This window comes from Oncorhynchus clarkii, chromosome 25 (assembly GCF_045791955.1).
Source record: "Oncorhynchus clarkii lewisi isolate Uvic-CL-2024 chromosome 25, UVic_Ocla_1.0, whole genome shotgun sequence".
Taxonomy (NCBI): Eukaryota; Metazoa; Chordata; class Actinopteri; order Salmoniformes; family Salmonidae; genus Oncorhynchus; species Oncorhynchus clarkii.
In genome coordinates, this window is record NC_092171.1 from 11,114,310 (window position 1) to 11,129,533 (window position 15,224).

General features: G+C 43.4%; 1 protein-coding gene across 2 annotated transcripts in view; it reads right to left on the reverse strand.

Moving 5' to 3' along the window:
- LOC139384022 (vacuolar protein sorting-associated protein 4B-like) overlaps positions 1-8,804 on the reverse strand; it is a 48,875-nt gene extending 40,071 nt beyond the window's left edge. The window contains exon 1 of one of the 2 annotated variants that reach the window (XM_071128652.1): positions 7,719-8,047. In XM_071128652.1, the coding sequence (XP_070984753.1) occupies positions 7,719-7,745 (27 nt within the window). In that variant the 5' untranslated portion in view covers positions 7,746-8,047. Of the gene's footprint in view, positions 1-7,718 lie in introns of both variants that reach the window. The other variant, XM_071128651.1, reaches the window with a different exon arrangement.
- Positions 8,805-15,224: the final 6,420 nt, after the last annotated feature.

Below are 15,224 nucleotides of genomic sequence, written 5' to 3' on the forward strand. Positions count from 1 at the left end.
TAAAAAATATGCATCGCTCTGAGCACAGCCGGGATGAAAGTGAATTGAGAGCTCTGACCGCCATCCATTGGTCTGCTCAGCGTCTTACATGTTCGGTAGCCCTTGTTGAGTCCGTTTAATACGTTTTCACCCAATATGGTACAGTATGGATTCGAGTCCATGAGCAGACCGTAACACGCAATAACAAGGCACTCTAACCTGTACGGGGGATTGGTGTATATCCCCGGATAAACTTCTCTGCGTCCAAAACCGAGGAGAGCCAAATCTTCTCACCGGAAGGCGGGGTAATTCTTAGTCTTGCAGGGAAGAGTAAGGCTGGGCGAAGATGGAGTTTGTAGAGTTTGGTCATGACATCTCTATAGTCGGCGCGATACTTTTCCACATCGGGCGCATAATCCTCATAGACACGGAATGGATGCCCTTTATGTGACAGGTTGCCCCTCATTCGAGCTTCACGCAGGATAAGATCCTTGGTCTTGAAACTGTGACAACAGATGATTACTGGGCGAGGACGTTTGCCCGATCCAGGCACTGGGACAAGGGAGCGATGTGCGCGGTCCAGCTGGGGATCCGAATCCAAAACATCCGATCCCATTGCATCCTTCAATAGCTTGGCGAAGAAGTCGGTGGGGCGAGAGCCCGCCTCTACCCCCTCTGCCAGACCAACAACGCGAAGGTTATTACGTCTGGATCGGCCCTCCAGGTCCACCACTTTCACAGAAAGCCTCTGCACAGTATCCTGCAATGACGTGCATAGCTTCTCTAACTCGTCGATCCTACCAGCGTTGAATTCAGAAGCTTTCTCAAGGTCCACAATACTCTGGCCATGCGAAGCGACCGTTCGAATGATGCTCTCGATTTTGGTGTCCAGTTCAGCAATAGTGGCCTTAAGATCCTCAGCTGTAGCAACACGTAGCTCCCCCAAAGCCCGGGTAAGTTCTGTAAGTGTCACGTTGTTGCATGTGCCTCTGTCTCGTTGTTTAGTGGGGAGTAGGCCTCCGCTGTGGATTTATTGTCCTTTGGTCGCTTATTACTCGGCATTTTCATATAAAAAGTTACAATCTTGTATTAGAAAGAAACGTTTGTTGTAAAAAGTGCCATAAAGTAGGTTCAATTAGATTATTTCGCAAAAAAACTTGCAGGAGACTCTCACGCACAGATGTTCACATGCTAGCTCCGCCCCCCCGGTTGTGTCTTTTTTTAACAAGGCAGGGTTAATTAAGAACACATTCTTATTTTCAATGATGGCCTAGGAACAGTGCAGAACTGAGAGCAGAACGACAGATTTGTACCTTGTCAACACGGGGGTTTGAACTTGCAACCTTCAGGTTACTAGTCCAACGCTCTAACCACTAGGATACCCTGCCGCCGTCTACGGAATACATAAATAAAATGTTTTTGTTTTGTTTAAATATGTGTATAAAATATACTTTCCTGTACAGTAAGTAAATGTAAGAAATCCAGAAAGCATGAAAAAATGTTTTTGTAATGTCTAAAATAAAATATATGCATATAATATTTATTTGTCTGTACAGTAAGTAACGTAAATGCAGAAGCAATAAGAATTGTAAATGATGATAGAACACATCAAATTCATGTGAACATGAGGACACAAAGGAGATATTTAATTAAAAGATAATCTTTTAATATATTTTTAATGCTGAAAAAATCTATGTATGGCAAATCCAATTTGGAAAAATGGCCTGTTGGACAAAAATGAAAAAATAGTTAACATCCTTGCTACTTCAGCCATTTGCGATGTGAAAGTAAAATCACAGTTAATGATGAATGGATACAATTTGGAAGGATTTTCCAGAGTCATACCTCAGTAGTGTAGAGTGTCAGGTGGCACAACCATTGGTGCCATGAGGTCAAAGTGTGAAGGAGGGAGCAAGCCAGAGAGCTGTCTAGGAAGCAGTCCAGCCCCATGGCTTGGAGGCTTTGAGTTGGTCCCATCATTGTAATGCATTGTGGGGTATCTGCTGCCCCATAGACCTGCTGGCAGTGGGAAAGGTGTTAGCGAGGAGACCACCAGGGACATCTATGATTGGCTGACACAGTCTTGGTTAGACCACATGTATTCTAAAGCAATATTCACCTGCTTTCATAGAGTAGGGATTCACTCCTTTGGGGACACTGCCAGTGTTCCCCTGATATCCATATGTCCCCATCGGTGGAGGTGGTGGTACACACTTGTTCTGTAAAACACATCAACACATTTTCCAAATTGTTGGTAATATTAGCACAGTTGAAATGCAATGGTTGTTCACTGTTTTTAATTTAATTTAAGTGTGTACTTCAGCCTTGGGCTCAGTTTTGTTAACCCATCTGTGCAGAGTTGGATCCCAGACAATCTGAGGAAGTAGAGATTAGCAATGTGAAGCAAGCCACAATTTATTTTTATTTTTTAAATCCACTCAATTGTCTCTACATAGAATATAGTGTTAATAACCAGTTCCTTACAGATCTGTCTTTGTCCTCAGGTAGATGAACCTCCTTCTTATTAGCTCTTCCACTCCCAAAGACCCAGCTGAGCCAGCCTCCACTGTTATTGTGAACAGCAGGGGTCTCGGGCTCAGCCACCGGCCGGGTGCCAGTCTGGAACTGAGGGTTGGCATCGGAGTGTTCCGGCTTGGTGATGGACATCATAGCAGGATGCTCAACATATCTAAGTCGGACATCTGTAAAGTGGGAGAAGTCAGGCCACTCTGCTCATGTCACCATACAGAACAATTACTAGCTGACAGGTAGGAACGTCTTGCTCTGATACTCTGTTACAACCTAATCTTAACCTACACGCAGTCACATGGATTACTGGGAGGTTACTCCAGGACTCTGCCACCGCATTGTTTTGGTTGCAAAATGAAAAATTCCCTGCATATTATGTGAGGGCTTACAAATGTGACCAATCACCAAACTATTTCTGCATAAAATAGTCACATCACAATATTATCGCATAGAACTGACAATTATCACAGTACAAAAAGAGGGCTCGCAATTTCAACCAATCACCGCACATTTACTGCATAATATGGTTCAATCAAGCGACACATCAACACAGTTTTTTCCCTTGTCAGTGCATTTTTGCAACAAATTGGACAAAACAATTGCATATTGCAATGCAAAATGTCATAATTGTCGCTGCAAAATCTAGCATATTTATCCGCAAATATGAAAAAAATCCATGTGAAATCCTGGAGAGATTCACTGGAGTATGAAAATGTATAGACTCACTACTGTAAGTCGCTCTGGATAACAGTGTCTGCTAAATGACTCAAATGTAAGAGTACAATGGAGCTAAACATTTTTATGTAGAAAATGCATGAAAGTATTACAGCTATACACTCACATGAGCCATACATTTGATCTATCACAACTTATTCTCACAATAGTAATTTCTTTACTAATTAGGTAAGGTTAAGTGACCTCTTCTCTTGGAATAGAAATCCACAGGTGGAGTACACGCTCCACCATCCCATTTCCGCAGTGGTGCCAACATGGGGATGATGGAAGGTGGTTGTGGATGAATGTTTTCATTCTTCACAGGGACACTGGCTGTGAGGAGGATCTCCTCCCTCTCTTCAGGGATGAGGCCTGATGCTCGGAAGATCCCCTCCCTCTGTGCAGGGACACTGGCCTTTGGGACGATCCCCTCCCTGTGCGCAGGGACACTGACCATTGGGACGATTCCCTTCCTCTGCGCAGTGACACTGGCCATCAGGTGGATCAACTCCTTTTGTGCAGGAATGAGGCCTGATGCTCTGCGGATCTTCTTCTTCGGCACAGTGATAGAAGCTGCTGGAAGAATCCCCTCCCTCTGTTCAGTGATGCTGGCTGCTGAGAGAATCCCATCCCTCTGTGCTGGGACACTGGCTGTTCGGACATTCCCCTCCCTCTGTGGCGGGATGAGGCCTGATGCTCGGAGGATCTCCAACCTCTCAGCAGGGACACTAGCCTTTGGGACGATCCCCTCCCTGTGCGCAGGGACGCTGACCATTGGGACGATTCCCTTCCTCTGCGCAGTGACACTGGCCATCAGGTGGATCAACTCCTTTTGTGCAGAAATGAGGCCTGATGCTCTGAGGATCTTCTCCTTTCGCACAGTGACAGTAGCTGCAGTAGCTGCTGGAAGAATCCCCTCCCTCTGTGCAGGGACACTGGCTGTGAGGCGGATGTCCTCCCTCTCTTCAGGGATGAGGCCTGATGCTCGGAAGATCTCCTCCCTCTGCACAGTGATGTTAGCTGCTGGGAGAATCCCCTCCCTCTGTGCAGGGACACTGGCTGTTTGGAGGATACCCTCCCTCTGTGACAGGATGAGGCCTGATGCTCGGAGCATTTCCTCCCTCTGTGACGGGATGAGGCCTGATGCTCGGAGGATCTCCTCCCTCTGCACAGCAACTTCGGCTGCTGTGATGATCTGCAGGTATAAATAGAGCATAAATTAATTCCCTAAAAAATCAACCACTTAGAATCTATAACATCATTACACTGAGTGTATTAAACATTAAGAACACCTTCTCTTTCAGTGACATAGACAAATCAGGTGAAAGCTATAGTCCCTTATTGATGTGAATTGTTAAATCTTCTTCTCAGTGTAGATGAAGGGGGGGGGGGGGGGGGGGGGGGCGGCAGGTTAAAGAATGATTTTTAGACAATTGAGACATGGATTGTGTATGTGTGTCATTCAGAGGTTGAATGGGCAAGACCAAAGATTTAAGTCCCTTTGAACAGAGTATGGTAGTATGTGCCAGGTGCACCGGTTTGGGTCAAGAACTGCAATGCTGTTGGGTTTTTCAGCTCAACAGTTTTCCCTGAGTATCAACAATGGTCCACCACCAAAGGGGGGAAACTCAATAGGAAGGTGTTGTTAATGTTTTGTTCACTCAGTGTAGATCAATCCCTAGCATATACTTCCATTTGCATGTGTACTGATACTGTAAATACACAAATTATATTAATGTTATCTACAATATATTATAATATCGTAAGTCTCCCTGCTGCAGGGGCATTTCCTCCTACAATTTTGAGCTGATTTTCTTCACTTTAGCAATATTTTGTATCTTTGTTAATTTTAATTGTAATTGTGTTTGGAAAGGTACTGTTACTACAGGAGATGATGCTATCATAAAGCATTTGATGTAAGTATGTAGGACAATTACCCATAATGCTCACTGACTGAACATTCAAAATTACCATGGCAATTATTGACGCATTCACATGCTTTCGGAAACTTGGAACCTCAGAGTTAAAATGAATGTAAGTTATTAGCGTAGAGCTTCCTACTGGTTGATTCTGATACTTCACAAGTGGGAAACCTGAAATCCTCATTCCATAACGACTTAGCGAGTCAGAGAGTCAGAAATGTCCGAATTTTCTAGTTCCGACTTGAAGGGCCTTCTATGATGTAGGGCAGGTCAGTAACCAAATTATTTTACTGTCCCCAGTCGCACACAGACTTTTATGGTCACACAAGTTGCCACTCATTCAAAATGAGTAGCCTAACAATTATTTACGTGGCCCCAGGTACATTTGCAACCAAATTATTTTTGTGTGAGAAATCAATAATAGTTGCACACATAGGGTAACAGTGAGCAATGAGCAAGATAAGCATAGACGGGAAGTTGACAATAGCTTATTATTAGTGTAAATAAACTGTATTTCTATGGTTGCAGTCCTCAAAGATTGAATTGCATTGAATTGAATTAATCAGATCCAATGATTTACCGCCCGTAGGGTGGGGTACCGCTAGTCATCATTATTATAATCACCATCTCAATCATTATCACCATACCATCATAGACTTATTCTTCTGTATCTGAGACTCATCTGACACTACCTTAGATATGGCAGTCTGCAACTCAATACACTGCCCCTGCATGGTGTTCAGCGTCCCCTGCATGTGGTTAATCGAATGCTTAACATCGTTCAGCAGGATCTGAATCTCAAGCCTGCAAGAAATCAGGTGGTTCAACATACTGAGATGACGAGAGCCTTCAGACCATGCTTATTGGACCATCTTTAGGATTCTTTCTCACTTAACACCAATCTTATTAGGAATGTAACTTTGTGCAGAAGATGTTACTATAGTGTTATTTAGAAGAAAAAAAGTGTACTTTGTCAGGTGCCAAAAGGGTGACGGCATGTCTCCCTGCTCCAGTGAGCTCTGCTGACAGGTCTTGCTCACTGTTGGAGGAACGGGAGCCAAATTAGAGGAAAAATATCTATGGTTGTTCAGCAATGAAACATTCATGGCATAATGGGGATTGTTCTTCCCTGTGAAAAGAATAAAAACAGCTGGGGTTTACTTTCTCACTTTTAGATAATGTAATACAATCTTTGAACCCATCAGAAGTGTAGTGCTTACCTCCATGAAAATGTTGGTCCCTGTTATTTTGGGCGGCATTGTCCCAATGTTGACCACTAGTTCCAACTTGTGATGAGAAGGTCTTGATGAAACGATCAAGTCAACATTTTGTTAGACATTTCAGAGATAGCATTAACAGTTGTACATGAGACAGTGCTTCCAGATATTGAGGTATCTTCCTTCTGAGGTATGTAAAAAAAATCTGGTGTGTGAGTACTCACATGAAAGGTATCCATGATTCTTGGTCAGAAGCTGGAATTATTGCTATACAGCTTTCAGGCGACTTTATGTCTTGGGCCTGGATGAATCATTGAAATACAAGTAATAATGTGAATTTGTGATGCATAATTGCCATTGTAATTTGGAATATTCCATCAAAGTTATTTTTTTGACAGTCAAAACAACTAACTCTTACGATTAATCACTTAACTTGAGTAATTTGAGTTAACGGAAATAGCTACTTTATATTCTGACCTAGACACTGACTTGTGCAATGCCTAATGCATAAACTATGCGTGTTATTGGCTCATCATAGTATATAGCCGAGGGTCTCATAGTCCAAAAACAGCATTGGCCATTGGACTGCTCAGTCAAAACAACAAATTTAAGACTAATCACTTGACTGGAGTAACTTGAGTTCGGGAAACTAAAACATTAAAAGTAGGCTACAGCTTGACGCATATTCTTACCTTGGACAAGCTATCCAAAAGGCCTAACCAGTCGTGCGTGAAGATACCGTTAGGCAGATAAAAGCGCGGTACGGTTTGAGACACGGTATTGTGAATCTGTCACACTGATATAAAAGCACGTTTTCATTTATGATTTACACTGTAGAATGACCTGCAAGCCAATCAGAATCGAGTTTTAAACTACACGGTGGGTTCCATGGAACGTCACAAACATAATTGTCCACTTGCGTCACAGATTAAAGTCACTGAACATGGGTTTAATAGCTATATTGGCTATATGTACAGTAAATGCACATCGTATTGAATTGAGATTACACCGACTGCACCACTGAAACTATGGTGCTGAAACTATATTTAGCCTTTAGTTCCCAAACAACTCGACACATCCCGTTGGATCTATTACCCCCCAGACCCCAGTAAAAGAGGGGAGAAAAATAAAATCAATAGCCCAGCCTACATATGCCTCCCCCAAGGGACATAGGGAACCCCAGGTAATAATAGCAACAACAAAAAAACAGGGAAATAAAAGTAGGCTGAAACATTAGTAGGCCTAGGTTAGGCTATACAGCCCATCCCTCTCAGTTAAAGGACAATAAGTATAAATTGGACGGCTATAATGACATTTAGGGGGTGGATCTCTGGATATCGGCTATATGTCGTCTTACCTCCTTTAGTAATGGCATTAATCGCATTTAGTCATTGGTCTGTTTCTCATTGGCCAGGATTGTCTTTCAAAAAACGTTTTGCCTCTTCGGGAGTTTTGAAGTGTCGCAAGGCTCCTTGGTGAAGAATCCTGAGCTCGTTTGGGTATTTGAATCCCCTGAAGATGCCTCGGTCAATGGAGTATTTCTTCACTTCGTCAAATTCTCGGCGCTTTCGGCGTATTCCAGCTGACAGGTCCTGGTGTAAAGCGAGTTTGGCGTTTCCCACTGTGATGGTGTTGTTTTTCGCCGCCTGTAGGACTCGTTCCTTGTCGGTGAATCTCAGGAAACGTATGGTGATTGGGCGCGCTGGTTGTCTGGCTGCTGGTGGGGGCCTCAGTGCTCGGTGAGCTCTCTCGAGTTCTATGGGCCTGTCGGTGGGCAGGTGGAGCCACTCGGGAAGTTTGTCTTGCAGGTAGCGGATCAGTGGCATGTTTTCCCTCTTCTTTTTCGCCCAGATTGAATTGAACACAATTATTCCTTCGCCCCCTGTTTTCCAGGTCCTCTGTTTTCTCTTCCAGATGCTCGATTTTCTTTTTAGCATATGCAATTGTTTCCATGGCATCTGTCAATAAGTTTTCCATGGATAGGATTCGCCCCTCTGCCTCGTCCAGGCGCCCCGCGTTTATGGTTATCTTGTTGTTGATGTCAGGCAAAGCGTTTTCCAGGATTGTCACCTTGCCCCCTATCGCACTGAGCTGAGAATTAATGGCATCTAATTTAGTGTTTAGTTCTGTACGTTGGGATCTCAACTCAGAAAGGATGTCTTCGACAGAGTGCGAGCTTGGCATTCGTTGTGCCTCGTGGGGGAGCGGGTTCTCTTGCTCCTGGCTAATGGCGCTAGTTTTTTCTGAAGCTAGCTTCTTCTTGGAGGCTTTTTCCGTCGCTAATACTCGAGTCCGGGTAAAAATGTCACCTGTAGTGTGTCGCCTTTTGTAGCCGCCATGACTTTTTCTTGCTAAAGCTAAATGAGTGTGAACTTGGAGTGGAGGTAAGACTAGGAATTGGAAACTACTTGTGGGGAGCTCTTAGTTTATGCGGCCATCTCGTCCAAGGGTCACGTGATCCGTTGTGTCTTTTTTAACCTTTATTTAACAAGGCAAGTCAGTTAAGAACAAATTCTTATTTTCAATGATGGCCTAGGAACAGTGCCTGTTCAGGGGCAGAACGACAGATTTGTACCTTGTCAACTCGGGGGTTTGAACTTGCAACCTTCAGGTTACTAGTCCAACGCTCTAACCACTAACCACTACTTTCCTGTACAGTAAGTAAATGTAAGAAATCCAGAAAGCATGAAAAAATGTTTTTGTAATGTCTAAAATAAAATATATGCATATAATATTTATTTGTCTGTACAGTAAGTAACGTAAATGCAGAAGCAATAAGAATTGTAAATGATGATAGAACACATCAAATTCATGTGAACATGAGGACACAAAGGAGATATTTAATTAAAATATCATATTTTAATACATTTTTAATGCTGAAAAAAACTATGTATGGCAAATCCAATTTGGGAAAATGGCCTGTTGGACAAAAATGAAAAATAGTTAACATCCTTGCTACTTCAGCCATTTGCTATGTTAAAGTCAAATCACAGTTAATGATGAATGGATACAATTTGGAAGGATTTTCCAGAGTCATACCTCAGTAGTGTAGAGTGTCAGGTGGCACAACCATTGGTGCCATGAGGTCAAAGTGTGAAGGAGGGAGCAAGCCAGAGAGCTGTCTAGGAAGCAGTCCAGCCCCATGGCTTGGAGGCTTTGAGTTGGTCCCATCATTGTAATGCATTGTGGGGTATCTGCTGCCCCATAGACCTGCTGGCAGTGGGAAAGGTGTTAGCGAGGAGACCACCAGGGACATCTATGATTGGCTGACACAGTCTTGGTTAGACCACATGTATTCTAAAGCAATATTCACCTGCTTTCATAGAGTAGGGATTCACTCCTTTGGGGACACTGCCAGTGTTCCCCTGATATCCATATGTCCCCATCGGTGGAGGTGGTGGTACACACTTGTTCTGTAAAACACATCAACACATTTTCCAAATTGTTGGTAATATTAGCACAGTTGAAATACAATGGTTGTTCACTGTTTTTAATTTAATTTAAGTGTGTACTTCAGCCTTGGGCTCAGTTTTGTTAACCCATATGTGCAGAGTTGGATCCCAGACAATCTGAGGAAGAAGAGATTAGCAATGTGAAGCAAGCCACAATTTATTTTTATTTTTTAAATCCACTCAATTGTCTCTACATAGAATATAGTGTTAATAACCAGTTCCTTACAGATCTGTCTTTGTCCTCAGGTAGATGAACCTCCTTCTTATTAGCTCTTCCACTCCCAAAGACCCAGCTGAGCCAGCCTCCACTGTTATTGTGAACAGCAGGGGTCTCGGGCTCAGCCACCGGCCGGGTGCCAGTCTGGAACTGAGGGTTGGCATCGGAGTGTTCCGGCTTGGTGTTGGACATCATAGCAGGATGCTCAACATATCTAAGTCGGACATCTGTAATAAGTGGGAGAAGTCAGGCCACTCTGCTCATGTCACCATACAGAACAATTACTAGCTGACAGGTAGGAACGTCTTGCTCTGATACTCTGTTACAACCCAATCTTAACCTACACGCAGTCACAGGGATTACTGGGAGGTTACTCCAGGACTCTGCCACCGCATTGTTTTGGTTGCAAAATCAACAATTCCCTGCATATTATGTGAGGGCTTACAAATGTGACCAATCACCAAACGATTTCTGCATAAAATAGTCACATCACAATATTATCGCATAGAACTGACAATTACCACAGTACAAAAAGAGGGCTCGCAATTTCAACCAATCACCGCACATTTACTGCATAATATGGTTCAATCAAGCGACACATCAACACAGTTTTTTCCCTTGTCAGTGCATTTTTGCAACAAATTGGACAAAACAATTGCATATTGCAATGCAAAATGTCATAATTGTCGCTGCAAAATCTAGCATATTTATCTGCAAATATGAAAAAAATCCATGTGAAATCCTGGAGAGATTCACTGGAGTATGAAAATGTATAGACTCACTACTGTACGTCGCTCTGGATAACAGTGTCTGCTAAATGACTCAAATGTAAAAGTACAATGGAGCTAAACATTTTTATGTAGAAAATGCATGAAAGTATTACAGCTATACACTCACATGAGCCATACATTTGATCTATCACAACTTATTCTCACAATAGTAATTTCTTTACTAATTAGGTAAGGTTAAGTGACCTCTTCTCTTGGAATAGAAATCCACAGGTGGAGTACACGCTCCACCATCCCATTTCCGCAGTGGTGCCAACATGGGGATGATGGAAGGTGGTTGTGGATGAATGTTTTCATTCTTCACAGGGACACTGGCTGTGAGGAGGATCTCCTCCCTCTCTTCATCCCTCTGTGCAGGGACACTGGCTGTTTGGAGGATACCCTCCCTTGGTGGCGGGATGAGGCCTGATGCTCGGAAGATCCCCTCCCTCTGTGCAGGGACACTGGCTGTTTGGAGGATACCCTCCCTCTGTGATGGGATGAGGCCTGATGCTCGGAAGATCCCCTCCCTCTGTGCAGGGACACTGGCTGTTTGGAGGATACCCTCCCTCTGTGATGGGATGAGGCCTGATGCTCGGAGGAGCTCCTCCCTCTGTGCAGGGACACTGGCTGTTTGGAGGATACCCTCCCTCAGTGGCGGGATGAGGCCTGATGCTCGGAGGATCTCCTCCCTCTCAGCAGGGACACTGGCCTTTGGGACGATCCCCTCCCTGTGCGCAGGGACGCTGACCATTGGGACGATTCCCTTCCTCTGCGCAGTGACACTGGCCATCAGGTGGATCAACTCCTTTTGTGCAGGAATGAGGCCTGATGCTCTGCGGATCTTCTTCTTCGGCACAGTGATAGAAGCTGCTGGAAGAATCCCCTCCCTCTGTTCAGTGATGCTGGCTGCTGAGAGAATCCCATCCCTCTGTGCTGGGACACTGGCTGTTCGGACATTCCCCTCCCTCTGTGGCGGGATGAGGCCTGATGCTCGGAGGATCTCCAACCTCTCAGCAGGGACACTAGCCTTTGGGACGATCCCCTCCCTGTGCGCAGGGACGCTGACCATTGGGACGATTCCCTTCCTCTGCGCAGTGACACTGGCCATCAGGTGGATCAACTCCTTTTGTGCAGAAATGAGGCCTGATGCTCTGAGGATCTTCTCCTTTCGCACAGTGACAGTAGCTGCAGTAGCTGCTGGAAGAATCCCCTCCCTCTGTGCAGGGACACTGGCTGTGAGGCGGATGTCCTCCCTCTCTTCAGGGATGAGGCCTGATGCTCGGAAGATCTCCTCCCTCTGCACAGTGATGTTAGCTGCTGGGAGAATCCCCTCCCTCTGTGCAGGGACACTGGCTGTTTGGAGGATACCCTCCCTCTGTGACAGGATGAGGCCTGATGCTCGGAGCATTTCCTCCCTCTGTGACGGGATGAGGCCTGATGCTCGGAGGATCTCCTCCCTCTGCACAGCAACTTCGGCTGCTGTGATGATCTGCAGGTATAAATAGAGCATAAATTAATTCCCTAAAAAATCAACCACTTAGAATCTATAACATCATTACACTGAGTGTATTAAACATTAAGAACACCTTCTCTTTCAGTGACATAGACAAATCAGGTGAAAGCTATAATCCCTTATTGATGTGAATTGTTAAATCTTCTTCTCAGTGTAGATGGGGGGGGGGGGGGGGCAGGTTAAAGAATGATTTTTAGACAATTGAGACATGGATTGTGTATGTGTGTCATTCAGAGGGTGAATGGGCAAGACCAAAGATTTAAGTCCCTTTGAACAGAGTATGGTAGTATGTGCCAGGTGCACCGGTTTGGGTCAAGAACTGCAATGCTGTTGGGTTTTTCAGCTCAACAGTTTTCCCTGAGTATCAACAATGGTCCACCACCAAAGGGGGGAAACTCAATAGGAAGGTGTTGTTAATGTTTTGTTCACTCAGTGTAGATCAATCCCTAGCATATACTTCCATTTGCATGTGTACTGATACTGTAAATACACAAATTATATTAATGTTATCTACAATATATTATAATACCGTAAGTCTCCCTGCTGCAGGGGCATTTCCTCCTACAATTTTGAGCTGATTTTCTTCACTTTAGCAATATTTTGTATCTTTGTTAATTTTAATTGTAATTGTGTTTGGAAAGGTACTGTTACTACAGGAGATGATGCTATCATAAAGCATTTGATGTAAGTATGTAGGACAATTACCCATAATGCTCACTGACTGAACATTCAAAATTACCATGGCAATTATTGACGCATTCACATGCTTTCGGAAACTTGGAACCTCAGAGTTAAAATGAATGTAAGTTATTAGCGTAGAGCTTCCTACTGGTTAATTCTGATACTTCACAAGTGGGAAACCTGAAATCCTCATTCCATAACGAGTTAGCGAGTCAGAGAGTCAGAAATGTCCGAATTTTCTAGTTCCGACTTGAAGGGCCTTCTATGATGTAGGGCAGGTCAGTAACCAAATTATTTTACTGTCCCCAGTCGCACACAGACTTTTATGGTCACACAAGTTGCCACTCATTCAAAATGAGTAGCCTAACAATTATTTACGTGGCCCCAGGTACATTTGCAACCAAATGATTTTTGTGGGAGAAATCAATAATAGTTGCACACATAGGGTAAAAGTGAGCAATGAGCAAGATAAGCATAGACGGGAAGTTGACAATAGCTTATTATTAGTGTAAATAAACTGTATTTCTATGGTTGCAGTCCTCAAAGATTGAATTGCATTGAATTGAATTAATCAGATCCAATGATTTACCGCCCATAGGGTGGGGTACCGCTAGTCATCATTATTGTAATCACCATCTCAATCATTATCACCATACCATCATAGACTTATTCTTCTGTATCTGAGACTCATCTGACACTACCTTAGATATGGCAGTCTGCAACTCAATACACTGCCCCTGCATGGTGTTCAGCGTCCCCTGCATGTGGTTAATCGAATGCTTAACATCGTTCAGCAGGATCTGAATCTCAAGCCTGCAAGAAATCAGGTGGTTCAACACACTGAGATGACGAGAGGCTTCAGACCATGCCCATTGGACCATCTTTAGGATTCTTTCTCACTTAACACCAATCTTATTAGGAATGTAACTTTGTGCAGAAGATGTTACTATAGTGTTATTTAGAAGAAAAAAGTGTACTTTGTCAGGTGCCAAAAGGGTGACGGCATGTCTCCCTGCTCCAGTGAGCTCTGCTGACAGGTCTTGCTCACTGTTGGAGGAACGGGAGCCAAATTAGAGGAAAAATATCTATGGTTGTTCAGCAATGAAACATTCATGGCATAATGGGGATTGTTCTTCCCTGTGAAAAGAATAAAAACAGCTGGGATTTACTTTCTCACTTTTAGATCATGTAATACAATCTTTGAACCCATCAGAAGTGTAGTGCTTACCTCCATGAAAATGTTGGTCCCTGTTATTTTGGGCGGCATTGTCCCAATGTTGACCATTAGTTCCAACTTGTGATGAGAAGGTCTTGATGAAACGATCAAGTCAACATTTTGTTAGACATTTCAGAGATAGCATTAACAGTTGTACATGAGACAGTGCTTCCAGATATTGAGGTATCTTCCTTCTGAGGTATGTAAAAAAAATCTGGTGTGTGAGTACTCACATGAAAGGTATCCATGATTCTTGGTCAGAAGCTGGAATTATTGCTACACAGCTTTCAGGCGACTTTATGTCTTGGGCCTGGATGAATCATTGAAATACAAGTAATAATGTGAATTTGTGATGCATAATTGCCATTGTAATTTGGAATATTCCATCAAAGTTATTTTTTTGACAGTCAAAACAACTAACTCTTACGATTAATCACTTGACTTGAGTAATTTGAGTTAACGGAAATAGCTACTTTATATTCTGACCTAGACACTGACTTGTGCAATGCCTAATGCATAAACTATGCGTGTTATTGGCTCATCATAGTATATAGCCGAGGGTCTCATAGTCCAAAAACAGCATTGGCCATTGGACTGCTCAGTCAAAAAAACAAATTTAAGACTAATCACTTGACTGGAGTAACTTGAGTTCGGGAAACTAAAACATTAAAAGTAGGCTATAGCTTGACGCATATTCTTACCTTGGACAAGCTATCCAAAAGGCCTAACCAGTCTTGCTTGAAGATACCGTTAGGCAGATAAAAGCGCGGTACGGTTTGAGACACGGTATTGTGAATCTGTCACACTGATATAAAAGCACGTTTTCATTTATGATTTACACTGTAGAATGACCTGCAAGCCAATCAGAATCGAGTTTTAAACTACACCGTGGGTTCCATGGAACGTCACAAACATAATTGTCCACTTGCGTCACAGATTAAAGTAATTGAACATGGGTTTAATAGCTATATTGGCTATATGTACAGTAAATGCACATCGTATTGAATTGAGATT